The 12,552-nt window shown below is 39.7% G+C and overlaps 1 protein-coding gene across 5 annotated transcripts in view; it reads left to right on the forward strand.

Annotated features, from left to right (window-relative positions):
• The window catches only part of KMT2E (lysine methyltransferase 2E (inactive)), a 92,008-nt gene that overhangs the window by 76,565 nt on the left and 2,891 nt on the right, over positions 1-12,552 (forward strand). For 3 of the 5 annotated variants that reach the window (XM_045864855.3, XM_045864856.3, XM_064575396.1), the window contains 11 exons: positions 3,736-3,900; positions 4,201-4,509; positions 7,132-7,386; positions 7,547-7,691; positions 8,172-8,422; positions 8,808-8,864; positions 9,006-9,569; positions 10,588-10,874; positions 11,707-11,795; positions 11,899-12,024; positions 12,200-12,297. In XM_045864855.3, the coding sequence (XP_045720811.1) occupies positions 3,736-3,900; positions 4,201-4,509; positions 7,132-7,386; positions 7,547-7,691; positions 8,172-8,422; positions 8,808-8,864; positions 9,006-9,569; positions 10,588-10,874; positions 11,707-11,795; positions 11,899-12,024; positions 12,200-12,297 (2,346 nt within the window). Of the gene's footprint in view, positions 1-3,735; positions 3,901-4,200; positions 4,510-7,131; positions 7,387-7,546; positions 7,692-8,171; positions 8,423-8,807; positions 8,865-9,005; positions 9,570-10,587; positions 10,875-11,601; positions 11,796-11,898; positions 12,025-12,199; positions 12,298-12,552 lie in introns of those variants that run through there. The other 2 variants (XM_064575398.1, XM_064575397.1) reach the window with 2 other exon arrangements.

Below are 12,552 nucleotides of genomic sequence, written 5' to 3' on the forward strand. Positions count from 1 at the left end.
TCAGTGGAGTTTATTTTTTCAGTTGCAGTACTGTATAAAACTTGAATAGGTGTTCTTTATTATGTACCCTTGAACTATATGGACCTCACCATTTATTGAAAGGAGGCTTAGACAAGATCTTCATCGTCTCTTCCAAGTATATCAAGTTATATGATTTCAAGTCAGACTGGTGCTCCAGCAAAATTGAAACAAAAATACCTACTCAAGTGATAAAGTCCTATAAAGGGATGTTAAGCAGACTTTCTTCTGCTTACAGGAATTGAAGTATTCTATTTGCTCTATAAGACCATAAACTAAAGATACATGTCATAAAAGCAATCTGTTGGATAGATCTCATCAGGGATCCTTCATAGTTCAGTTTAGCACCCAATACTCCAGCATTAACAATATGTCAAGTGCTAATGTAGTATTCCTGAAAGGCAAACCTGTCTAATTCTAATTCTGTATCAGCTCTGTGATTGCTCAGCTCAGGGAACAGTGATTCTGAGGTTGGGTCATGGGCTTGGCATAATGAGTCATGGTTACAGAATACACAGGTCTTAGCACTAAGCCGTATCTGAACTCTATCAAGCACAAATGTTAGGGTCTGCTGGGCTTAATTAGGACTCCTAGTTTCTCTAATCCCCTACACAACCTGTAATTACTCCAAGCTATCTAATAGAACTGGTTATTTTTCGGTTAGGTCTATAAAATTGGCAGGTTTTCAGTCATTAAATAGATACTGTGTATCAACAGTATTCCATGCAGTGTGAACCAAATGCTGAACGACACAGGAAACTTAAGGAATTTAAAATAAACGTAGACTAGTGTGCTTCTATTTTTTCATGTAGAAAAATCAAAGGCATGCTTACATTTCCAACACTTGTGTGTTTCTTTAAGATGAGATTGTATTAAAAGTATTCGGGTATCTCTTTAGTGCTTTCAGTTGACAGCTGTAGTAAATGTGTAAAGAGTTACGCTTCATTTTGCTTTATGTAGTATCAGTGGTGGTTAATTGGAAAGAGTAAATTAGGAACCCGGAAACTTGGATAGTAACTATGGCTCTGCCTTTGAATGAGTCACACAATACACATGGGCTTTGGTTTCTCGGCAGCACAGGACTAGGTTTTTTTTAAGATCTTAACTAGCTCAAAAAGATTGAGTCACCTCTAAAGTATTTTCCTTTGACTGTCAATTAATTGTATTGTTTACACAGAGTTCAGTATTTTTATTTTATTTCTTGAGAGAGAAAGAGCGCACATGTGTGCAAGCTGTGGGAGGGAGGGAGAGGGAGAGAGAATCTTAAGCAGTCTCCATGCTCAGCAGAGCCCAAAGCAGGGCTGGATCTTATGACCCCAAGATCGTGACATGGGCCAAAGTCAAGAGTCAGATGCTTAAGCAGGGCACCCTGGGAGTTCAGTTTTAGGTCTTTATGTCAAAATTTTTTTTTTTTAAGATTTTATTTATTTATTTGACAGAGGGAGAGAGACAGCGAGAGAGGGAACACAAGCAGGGGGAGTGGGAGAGGGAGAAGCAGGCTTCCCGCCGAGCAGGGAGCCCGATGCGGGGCTCCATCCTAGGACCCTGGGACCATGACCTGAGCTGAAGGCAGACACCCAACGACTGAGCCACCCAGGCGTCCCGGTCTTTATGTCAATTTTATCTTTCACCCTCACTCTAACCATCTAAAACAAGTAAATATTGAACTATGTCAGATTTTTGTCATAAATTCATATTTATCTTAAATACTGGTAATTTTTTATACATAAAATGATTCTTGCTAAGTTTGTTTCTTTTGGAAAAATGTACTTTTCGTCAGATTTTAAAATTTTTGAAAAGAGCAAATAACCACAATAGTTAACCCCTTCTCCCTCCTCACCCCCTCCCCTGTTGAACAGGTGAAGCAGTTAGGAAAATCTTTTTTTTTTTTAAGATTTATTTGAGAGAGAGAGAGCAAGAGCAGGGGGAGGGGCAGAGAGCAGGGAGCCCGACTCGGGGCTCAATCCCAGGACCCTGGGATCATGACCTGAGCCGAAGGCAGACGCTTAACGACTGAGCCACCCAGGCGCCCCAGAGAATCATTTTTTATTACTCCAGATTTCTAAATTTAGGATTTCTAAATTTAGGATTTTAGAAAAGCCCTCATACAGAGATAGGATTTTTATAAAGAGCCATGAGATGAAAGGGTAAAGTTTAAGTAAAACTTCCAGTTCCAGTTTTGACCACATTTGCCTGTGCTGTTAATTTTAGTGCCCATTGCCCATCCCAAAGCAAGAGGTGTGTGTGTGTGTGTGTGTCCACAAACAAGCAGCCTTACCTCTGTGGACCTTAGTTTTCTTACCTGCAATATAAAGTGAGGATAATGGGTCTTGTAAGAGTGAGACTAACTAGAAGCTTAGCAGTATTGTCACAGGAGTTTGTCCCCTTACTGAGTGTAAAAAATGAAGAAAAAGGGGCACCTGGGCGGCTCAGTCAGTTAAGCAGCTGGCACTTGATTTGGGCTCAGGTCACAATCTCAGGGGCGTGGGATGGAGCCCCACTTGGGTCTCTGCGCTCAACCGGGTAGTCTACTTGTGGACTCTTCTCTCTCTCCTCTCCCTCACCCCCTCCCCCTGCTGGTGCACATGCTCTGTCTCTAAAATAAATCTTTTTTTAAAAAATGAAGGAAAAAATACAGTAAGCAGTAGTTTCCAGAGTGTGTCTTAATGCTTAAACCTCTGCTGATAGTTACCGGGACTAAAGCCCCGAGCTTGCGTTCCTAACCCTTCTCTCTCACATCACTGACAAGAGGAGGAAAGCCAGATGGCTCTGAGACTCAGGACCTGGTTCTCTTCATCTGAAGAATTGGGCAGTCCATGGAAGCGCTTCCTGTTTCTGGTTGAAAGCTGAAGCCCTTGCCAGGCCCATCAGGCCAAGGCTCTGGGTCTTGCTTTGAATACTCTCTCTCTAAGGAGAACTGAAGGACAGGACAAAGGAACTCTTGCCTTAAACTGTCAGTGGAAGACAGGAAGGTCAGAGGGTAGTAGAGTGCCTTGTAAGAACTCCGACGGAGGGCAAGAAAGCTAAAGTACAGATAACCACTGACGCTTCGGGAATGCCTCCCATTTTCCAAGTGCTGTTGGCAAACTGCACACATACTTTCTATTTGAACTCAGTAACAATTCAGTGATGTGTAATTATTACTATCCACATTTTGTAAGAGGCTCAAAAAAGTTAGTAACTAGGGTCGTTAAGTTGCCTAGGGTCACAAAGATAGTAAATGACTAGTAGAGTCATAATTTGAACCCAGGACTTCACCTTATAATATCCTGCCACATGTCAATAATGTATTCACTCCCTAAGTTTCTGTGAATGGGATCTTTTCAACATTTATTAACGTGGGAATTTTGAACATTATTTTAAAAAGGGTTAACTTCCCTATTATTGAGAAGGATTTTCAGTTTGCTAAAGCAAGATAGTTTCTTATGCCTTTTTTTGGGGGGGGGGGGTTGCTTTATCCTTATCGTTGACAATCATCCAACAAGTATTCCTTTCATGAAATGTATTTGTAGTAACAGGGCTTCCTGAGACATTTCAGACTCTGAAGTATCTCGAATGAGTATGTTAACCGCCCCCTCCCCCCAAGCTATCATCAATAGAAATGTTTTGCTAACATCATAGAATTTATTTTTTACATTTGTCATGAACAGTGGGACTTTAGAATTTTACTTCAAAACAATGACATTTATTATGCCACTTGAAATTTAAATTTTGTAGACAAGAGAAGAAAGGAAAATGGAAGCAATTCTGCAAGCTTTTGCCAGACTTGAAAAAAGAGAGAAAAGAAGAGAACAAGCTTTGGAAAGGATCAGCACAGCCAAAACTGAAGTTAAAACGGAATGTAAAGATGCACAGATTGTCAGCGATGCTGAAGTTATTCAGGTATAGTTTTGTTTTCATACTTAAGCACTTTCTGATAAAATTGACACACCTGATTTAGTTGCATCTGTAAAGAACTTTTAACATCTAATGCTGTTCAGTAGCATTTTTCAAATCCTGAGAATTTAGACCTGAGACATAAGATTCTGTTTGCTTTGTTTTAGACTAAAAAAGTCATGTTAATTTATCAGAATTAATAAGCTTAAGGAAATTAGCTTCTGAAGTAGATGAATGCTTTTAGATTTCAACTTCTCACTTCTGTAAACAGTATCGGAAGTTCCACTCTGTTGTATTTTGAATTAGGAACAAGCAAAAGAAGAAACTGCTAGCAAGCCCCCCCCTGCCAAGGTGAATAGAACTAAACAGAGAAAAAGTTTTTCTCGCAGTCGGACGCACATTGGACAACAGCGTCGGAGACACAGGACTGTGAGCATGTGCTCAGATATCCAGCCATCTTCTCCTGATCTAGAAGTCACTTCACAACAAAACGACATTGAGAACACTGTACTTGCAATCGAACCTGAAGCTGAAACTGCACTAGCAGAACTAATTCCCGAAACTGAAGCTCCAGCACTTACTAAATGTCCTGCCAAGTACCCGAAAACTAAGAAGGTAGGGCTCTTCAGGAGCAGGGGAACTCTTCTAACAAGAATGTCTTATGATGTTAAATATATTTGTGTTTTTAAGATTCAGTTTGGGGGGCGCCTGGGTGGCTCAGTCGTTAAGTGTCTGCCTTCCACTCAGGTCGTGATCCCAGGGTCCTGGGATCGAGCCCCGCATCAGGCTCCCTGCTCAGCGGAAAGCCTGCTTCTCCCTTTCCCACTCCCCCTGCTTGTGTTCCCTCTCTCACTTTCTCGCTCTGTCAAATGAATAAATAAAAAAATCTAAAAAAAAAAAAAAAGATTCAGTTTGGAACATCTCATAAGGAACAGAAGGCATAGTTTTTACACTTAAAGAGTTTTTAAACTAAGAATGAGAATCACAAAACAGTAAAATCAGTTAATAAAAATGTTTGCACTGTTGTTAACTTCCTTTTAGAATTGCAGATCACAATGTAATTATTTTAATAATTTATGAAAATTCTTTTATGCTATGTACTAAATTTACACTTTGCAGAAACAATTGGTTTTACATGTTATCCTTTATTCTTTGTATGTCCTACAATTTTCACAGTATAGATTATAAGAATTAAATGTGAAGAAATTGCTGATTGCCATAAAGAAGGGTAGTTTTAGAGGAATTTATCCATCTTTGAAAAACTGTCAGACTTAATAAAGCAATTATGGGAAACTATTCACTGAGATAAACCAACCTGAGCTTTACAGCTCAGAAATAACAGAACATCCTAGGAAGCACCCCTAGCCCCCAGTAGAATCTAGTAGATTGGAGCAGAGATATCAAAGTGGTAATCCTTGGGCTCTTTTTTGGAGGGGGGCGGTTAGATCATAACAGGATTCTTCTTGTACACTTACATAACAGAATGTTTTGAAACTTAATTTATCTTGTTCTTACCAGATCCATTACAGTTTGAGGTACTGTGAAACCAGGAGAAGTATATTCAGTAAACATCTGGGATGAACCCAGGACTATACTTTAGTGGCGAGTCAGAGGGTTAGTTAGAGACAAGATCTAAACACAGTTCTAATTGGAAGGCTGTACTCTTCCTTACTGCCCCATGGATCTTGAATAAGCAAGCCCACACTTGCCTTAAACCATGAGCAGTTAAATGTATGTTAATTATACTGGAATTAAAAAAACAAAAACAATGAGCAGTTATTTTTGCCCACTTTGGAGGGACAAAAAATAATTGCAACTTTTCTTTGTAATTTAGGTTAGTGAAAAGAAAAACTCATGTTTAAAGAAGATACTTTCTTAACTACAAATATGACATAATTCCTGCGTTTTAATTTTTAAATGGCTAAATTATTGTGGCGCTATCAATTTATTTAAATTCCTGGTTTGAGATGTAGACTTTTACTCCCATTTGATTCTCTAAAAAAGCCTCCTTTGCCACAGGTTTTGTTGATGGTATTCCCTTCTTTTAAACATACTATTCGAGCACCAAATTATCATGATTTCCCCTAATGTGAAGGCTTCATTCAGTGTAAGAAGACATAGTACTTACTCTGGGCCAGATACTATGCTACTTGAAGAGCTTTATGTTATTTAGCTCTCTTAATCCTCACAATAACCACAGTAACCAAAACCCAGAGCTAGTTTCTGTATGACCCTTCTTTTACAGATAAGGATTGAGATGTAGAAAAGTTTTATAACGTGCTTGAAGTCACGTTGTAAGTGGCAAAGCCCGGATTCCTACCCAGGCAGCCTGGCTGCAGACTCCACAGGCTTTCTCTAGTTTGTCCTGGATATGCAGTTGTACATACATTGAAAAAAAAGGGGGGAATGCTAGAATGTTTTAATGGTTGTCACTGGAAGACCATGTCGGTAGATTATTTTTTTAATGTGTGTGTATCTATGTGTGAGAATGCATATACTACTTTTAGTACTTTTTTTTTAACAAAGTATACGTAGAGTAAAAATAACAAGCATATCATCTGATTACCAGATAGAAAAGATATGAATGCCGACAGAGCAAACAAAATGTGCTTGTGCTGACAGATGTAATACTTATTTCCATGCCTATTACAACTGCTTTATTAAATAACTATAGCTAGCCTACAAAAAAAAGTGAGTAGTCATTATATTTTAGGATCAGGTATATTCATATAACCAATAAAGACTGAACTACATACACTGTGGATAAAAATAAATTAACAGAATTAACTGAAAAAGGACTATGTAAATTTTCAAATAGTGATTGTCAATGCTGACACCTTTTTTTTTTTTTTTTTTTAATGTATATGCATTGGTCTCATCATCTAGAGATTCTGATAGGCAGCCGGGGTAGAAAAACACTGCATAAAATCCGATCTTACACACTGATAACAGAAGCAGTAACAAACCTATAGTACTGATGTCTCTTAGACTTTGCTATTTTACAAAAATGTGTTTTCTTCCTGGCTGAGTACTATTGTATAAAAAATTTAGGAGTAAGAGAAGTTAAGAAATGTAATGATGTACTGATGTACTGATATTTTGGACATCTGTGAATGATTTCAATTACCCAATGTATCATTTTGGAAAATACTATCAATTTCAAATTTGGTATCAAAATGTTCAATAGGAGAATCTGTGAGTTACATATAGAGTGATCCAAATTTTTCTTTTCTCTAGCACTTGGTCAATGAATGGTTAAGTGAGAAGAATGAGAAGACAGGAAAACCTTCAGACAGCCTTTCAGAAAGGCCTCTGCGCATAACTACAGATCCTGAAGTGTTAGCTACCCAGCTCAATTCCTTACCAGGCCTGGCCTATAGTCCCCACGTATACTCTACTCCTAAGCACTATATTCGGTTTACTTCACCATTCCTTTCAGAAAAAAGGAGAAGAAAAGAACCTACTGAAAACATTTCTGGCTCATGCAAGAAGGTAAACTTTTCTTTGGATATAAAAATCTAGGATGAGCCACGGGCCAGTCTCCTTCCTTAACTACCATTCCTGGTAGTGAAGTGCTTTTAGAATCAGTCTACATATATAGGCTATATAAACAGCTACAAACTGATTTCTATTCATTTGTTATGTATTTCAGCGATGGTTGAAACAAGCCTTAGAAGAGGAAAACTCATCAATTTTACATAGATTTAATTCACCCTGTCAAGAAAGATCCAGGAGTCCTACAGTCAATGGTGAAAGTAAAAGTCCACTGCTACTAAATGAATGCTGCTCCCTCCCAGGTGGAATTTCTTTTCGGTGTTGTTTTAGTGTGAAGACACATTCTAGTTATTATACATATGATAAAAGAAGCATTTTGTTACATTTTTTTCTGTCCTCTAACCTTTTGGGTAAAGATAAACATGAAAACCTTAAATTTCCAGTACCATGTATATTGGGGCTTATGGGTGAATTTTAGGGCTGCTTCTCAGATCAAAAAGAACTCTTAGAAATAAATTAACATCTGTCTTCTAAGACTTCTCAGAGACTCCTAGGCCTGTAAGCCATTTGGCAAGATAATTTGTGCTGTAATAGTAAAATTAACTCACGTGGGGGTGGGGAGAGATTGTTTCATGTTAGTAGAATCTTTAAAAACCCTGAAATTTGGTTTGGGGCTGAAATTCATCATAATTACTATTGTTGATGTTTTGATCTTTCCCAGAATGTATTATAGATTGTAGCAAATACCAGCAGTATAATGTCTATGATTATTGCACCAACAGATCTAACTACACCACTAAAAAAACGAAGACTTTATCAGTTGCTAGATTCTGCTTACTCTGAAACCTCCACACCTACTCCTTCACCGTATGCTACACCGACTCACACAGATATTACTCTCACGGACCCATCATTTGCCACTCCTCCACGGGTAAAATCAGATGATGAAGCTTGCAGAAATGGTTATAAGCCCATATATTCACCAGTTACCCCAGTAACTCCTGGCACACCAGGAAATACCATGCACTTTGAGGTGAGAAATTTAAATGGGGGAAAAGAAAACCTGTGGGGATGGTATTTAACAGCTCCCCCCCGCCAACAACTATTGTGCTTCGATTAGGAAAAAAAAGTTTTTAAGAAACCAAAAGGGCAAATTTGGAACATGCATTGATGTGAATTTAAACTTTTACATTTTTATTAAAATGAGCATAACTTTCATCTTACTGATACTCAGCATCAGACTTAATGGCTATATGTGTATCAAACTGACCTTAAAGCCAGAGGTCTTACGTGGGGAATGGAAATAGAAAAAAGTTTAAAACCAAAGTCTGTGTAACAGTTAAAGTTTTCATTTCTATAAATATCCTGGATTTAGTTATATATTTTAATTTTCAATTCTACTTATTTCTTTTATATAGAATATTTCTTCCCCAGAAAGTTCTCCAGAAATTAAGAGACGCACTTATAATCAAGAGGTAAGGTGTTATCCAAAAAGATGATTTAAATCGGTGACATTTTCCTTTTATTATTTTGCGTAAATTTTTGGGAGATTTAAAAATAAGTAGTCTCAAGATACGGTTATTTGTGTAATTCTTTTGTTTTAATTCTGTAAACAGGGATATGACCGATCCTCAACCATGTTAACATTGGGGCCTTTTAGAAATTCTAATTTAACTGACCTGGGTCTGCAAGAAATAAAGACTATTGGTTATACCAGCCCTCGGAGCAGGACTGAAGTCAACAGACAGTGCCCTGGAGAAAAGGAATCTGTGTCAGACCTTCAGCTGGGACTCGATGCAATCGAGCAAACTGCCTTACATAAAACCATGGAACCACCTACACATGACAGGACTGATTCTAACAGCCAACTGGAATCTACTCACTCTGGACGGGGCGCAATGTATTCTTCCTGGGTAAAGAGTCCTGACAGAACAGGAGTTAACTTCTCAGTAAACTCTAACTTGAGGGACCTGACGCCCTCACATCAATTGGAGGTTGGAGGAGGCTTCCGAATAAGTGAGTCAAAGTGCCTGGCGCAGGATGATACTAGAGGCATATTTATGGAAACACCTGTGTTTTGTACTTCAGAAGATGGGCTTGTTTCTGGTTTCGGACGGACTGTTAATGACAATTTGATCGACGGAAGTTGCACACCCCAGAATCCACCACAAAAGAAAAAGGTTACAAATTTAACGATTTTAGTCCTTTTAATAGTATCTTTTTTGTACTACTACTGAGGGTTATTAGCAGTTATGTGTTATGTAAGGCATTCATACTCAAAGTTTTGATGTGTACAGTTTTAAACCTTTGTAAATGCTCAGTTAGAAATTACTTGCAGAGAAGTAAAACATTCTGGTGATATGGAAAATGCTTATAAGCACGGTTTCAGAGATTGAAACCTCAGGATGATTTATTTCACTGGAAGAGTAACTTCAAAATAACCACTTCCTAGCCAAATAAACAGAGTTGAGTAATACTTGTGTTCTTATTATCCTTATTTTACATAGAACAGGCAGCCTTGTATTGGAGAAATGCTTCTTTCTTCATAACATGTATAGTATTTCGGCCACGGATATGAGTATTTTGAAAAGTGTTCTGTAAATAGTAATTTAAGCTCCCTGACTTACCACCATTATTTGGTTGGCAGCAGACATACTGAGACAATTAGAATGCCTTATTTCAGAGAAATGGGATAAACTACACTTACTTTACTTGTTAATAGGCTTATTGCTTTGCAAGTCAAAGAATTTTAGTGATGTGTGCTTTTAATTTTTGTAACAGAGTCCAGTTGGCAACTTTGTGGGAAGCAATGTAGTATAGTGGAAAGAGCACGGGCTTTCACGTAAGACCTAGGTTCGAATCCCGGCTCCAACACTCACCAGCTGTGTGACCTGGAGTGAGTGAGTTACTCAATTTCCTCATCTGTAAAATGGGGATGATGATATACCTATTTCATAGGGTTGTTGTGAGGATTAAATGAGATAATGTATGTAAATCATCTAAATACAATGCCTGCCATATAACAGGCATGATAATTGTTAATTATTATTATTACTATTATTTGTTCAAAATCAGATTATTTTACATAATTTTCCTAATGTAAATATACTAATTCTCTTGCGAACAAAAAGAATAGCTTGACTCTGACATACAAGACAAGAATAAAAGATGTGCTTTTCCTTCCCTTTCTTGCTGAAGGTCTCTCTATTAGAGTACCGTAAAAGACAGCGGGAAGCCAGGAAGAGCGGCTCGAAGGCTGAGCACTTTCCACTGGTTAGCGTGTCACCTCACGCGAGCGGCGGCTCGAGCAGCGGTGGTGAGGGCTGTGGCAACAGGAGCGAAAGCGGGGAGCAGCTAGAAAGCACCGCTGGCCTGCCCTTACCGACACCAGCTACAGTCCATAGTGCTACTTCAGAAGAAACCAGCAATAGCTGTCCTGTTAAGGAGGCTTCTGCCAGTGAGAAGAACGACCCAGAAGTCCAGTGGTGAGCCTGTCGAAAAGAGCCCATCGCTACCTTTAGAACTGAGAAGTATCATCCCTTGTAATTCAAGTAGTCTCTGTTCTTTATTGTCCAGGCAGGATCTTTTCCATAGCTCATTGTGAACGCAGCTAGATCTGTAAGGATCTGAAGTGTGCTGTTCTGAAAGGCACAAGCTTTGGGGTGGACTCTACCCGTCTGCTCTTGTTCCCCCAGTTCTAAGGACAGGGACATTTGTGGTCCGGATTTTGAGAGATCCTCTTTGCTGATAGGGTTTTAAACCAGCTCTGGATTTGCCTATCTTAAGGGTCCACTGTGCTTCCTCTTGTACAATTTTCACCTTTTTCACAATATTCCTCTCCAAAGAACTTTTATCATAGTCTGCATCCTGCGATTTCCTTATATCCCTAACAAGTTAGAGAACAGAAGAACCAAGTTTTAGTGTTTCTTCAGTAGGAACAGCAGAAGCTGGATATGGGATGGGTCTTGGCAAAGGGCAGAAGGGCTCATTCGCTTCCCTCCTGGGTCCCCTTCCCACTAGCCTTACAGTCCAGATACAAGGTGATCGGTAAAGGGTGTATCTGGTACCTGCTGTGACATTCTGAATGCGGATGCACTTCAGCTCCCTCCCCACCGCCCCCTCCCCGCCCCCCCCCCCACCCCAAGAAATTGCTTAAGACAAAGGATTGGAGTCTGGCTATTTTCAAAGCTTTACACCTGAGTATTTTCCCAGCAGAGCAAAAGCCTTGGTCTGAGAGGACAAGTTGACCATCAAGGACAAAGACTAATCTAGCTGGCAGTAGCTTCCTTGAATTGATGGTATGATTTTATGTTCAAGGACCGCTTCAACCTCAGTGGAGCAAGTGAGAGAAAGGAGTTACCAGCGTGCGCTACTTCTCAGCGATCACCGAAAAGACAAAGACAGTGGTAAGTGAGCTTGTTCTTCTGCCGAAAAGTGGAGCCAGCTAATCCCTGTGCACCCTCGTTCTTGGCAGTTCTAATGTTCTCTTTGGGTCTGCTTCATCTCTAGGGGGAGAGTCACCCTGTGTCCCATGTTCACCGAGTCATGTTCCGTCTTCACCTTCATCTCATTCAAATCACATTCCCCAGTTGCAACCCAAGGGCCCAGTCCCTCCTTTCAGTGAACTTACAGAAGGTCAGTAAGCAGATGACCTATCATGGTTATTGTTTTCAAAACCTTTTTGAATCAGCAAGGCGAATGCCCTTCTGCAGAGTTGGGCTGCACAGAGTTTACACTGCTCTGTAGTGTCAGTCAGGGCGGTGCTGGTCATGCCATGTTACGGTGACTCTGGCCTTCTTCTGCTTTACAGATCCTGACCCTGAAAATCCAGAGCCCATGACTACAAGTGAATGTCCATCCCCAGACACCTCTCAAAACACTTGTAAAAGCCCTTCAAAAATGAGCAAGGTAATAAAATTGACCTTCGAACATGGCCATTCAGGAGGGTGGGTTCTCACATGCATACGGAGATTCTCCTGCTGTACGAAGCGTCCGTTGGCGATTTGGGGACGCTTTGGGAGCAGATGGTCTAACGTGCTCACTGTGCTTCAGTCCTTTACATTTTCTCCTGGAGGTCCACCCTTGTCACCCCAGGAAATTCAGTTTTTTCATACAGTTTTGGACCACACGCAGTCAATTCTCTAAAAACAAGAGGTCAGATGA

This window comes from Mirounga angustirostris, unplaced genomic scaffold (genome assembly GCF_029215605.1).
Source record: "Mirounga angustirostris isolate CCGP_5_RB_7025 unplaced genomic scaffold, mMirAng1.0.hap1 SCAF_12, whole genome shotgun sequence".
Taxonomy (NCBI): domain Eukaryota; kingdom Metazoa; phylum Chordata; class Mammalia; order Carnivora; family Phocidae; genus Mirounga; species Mirounga angustirostris.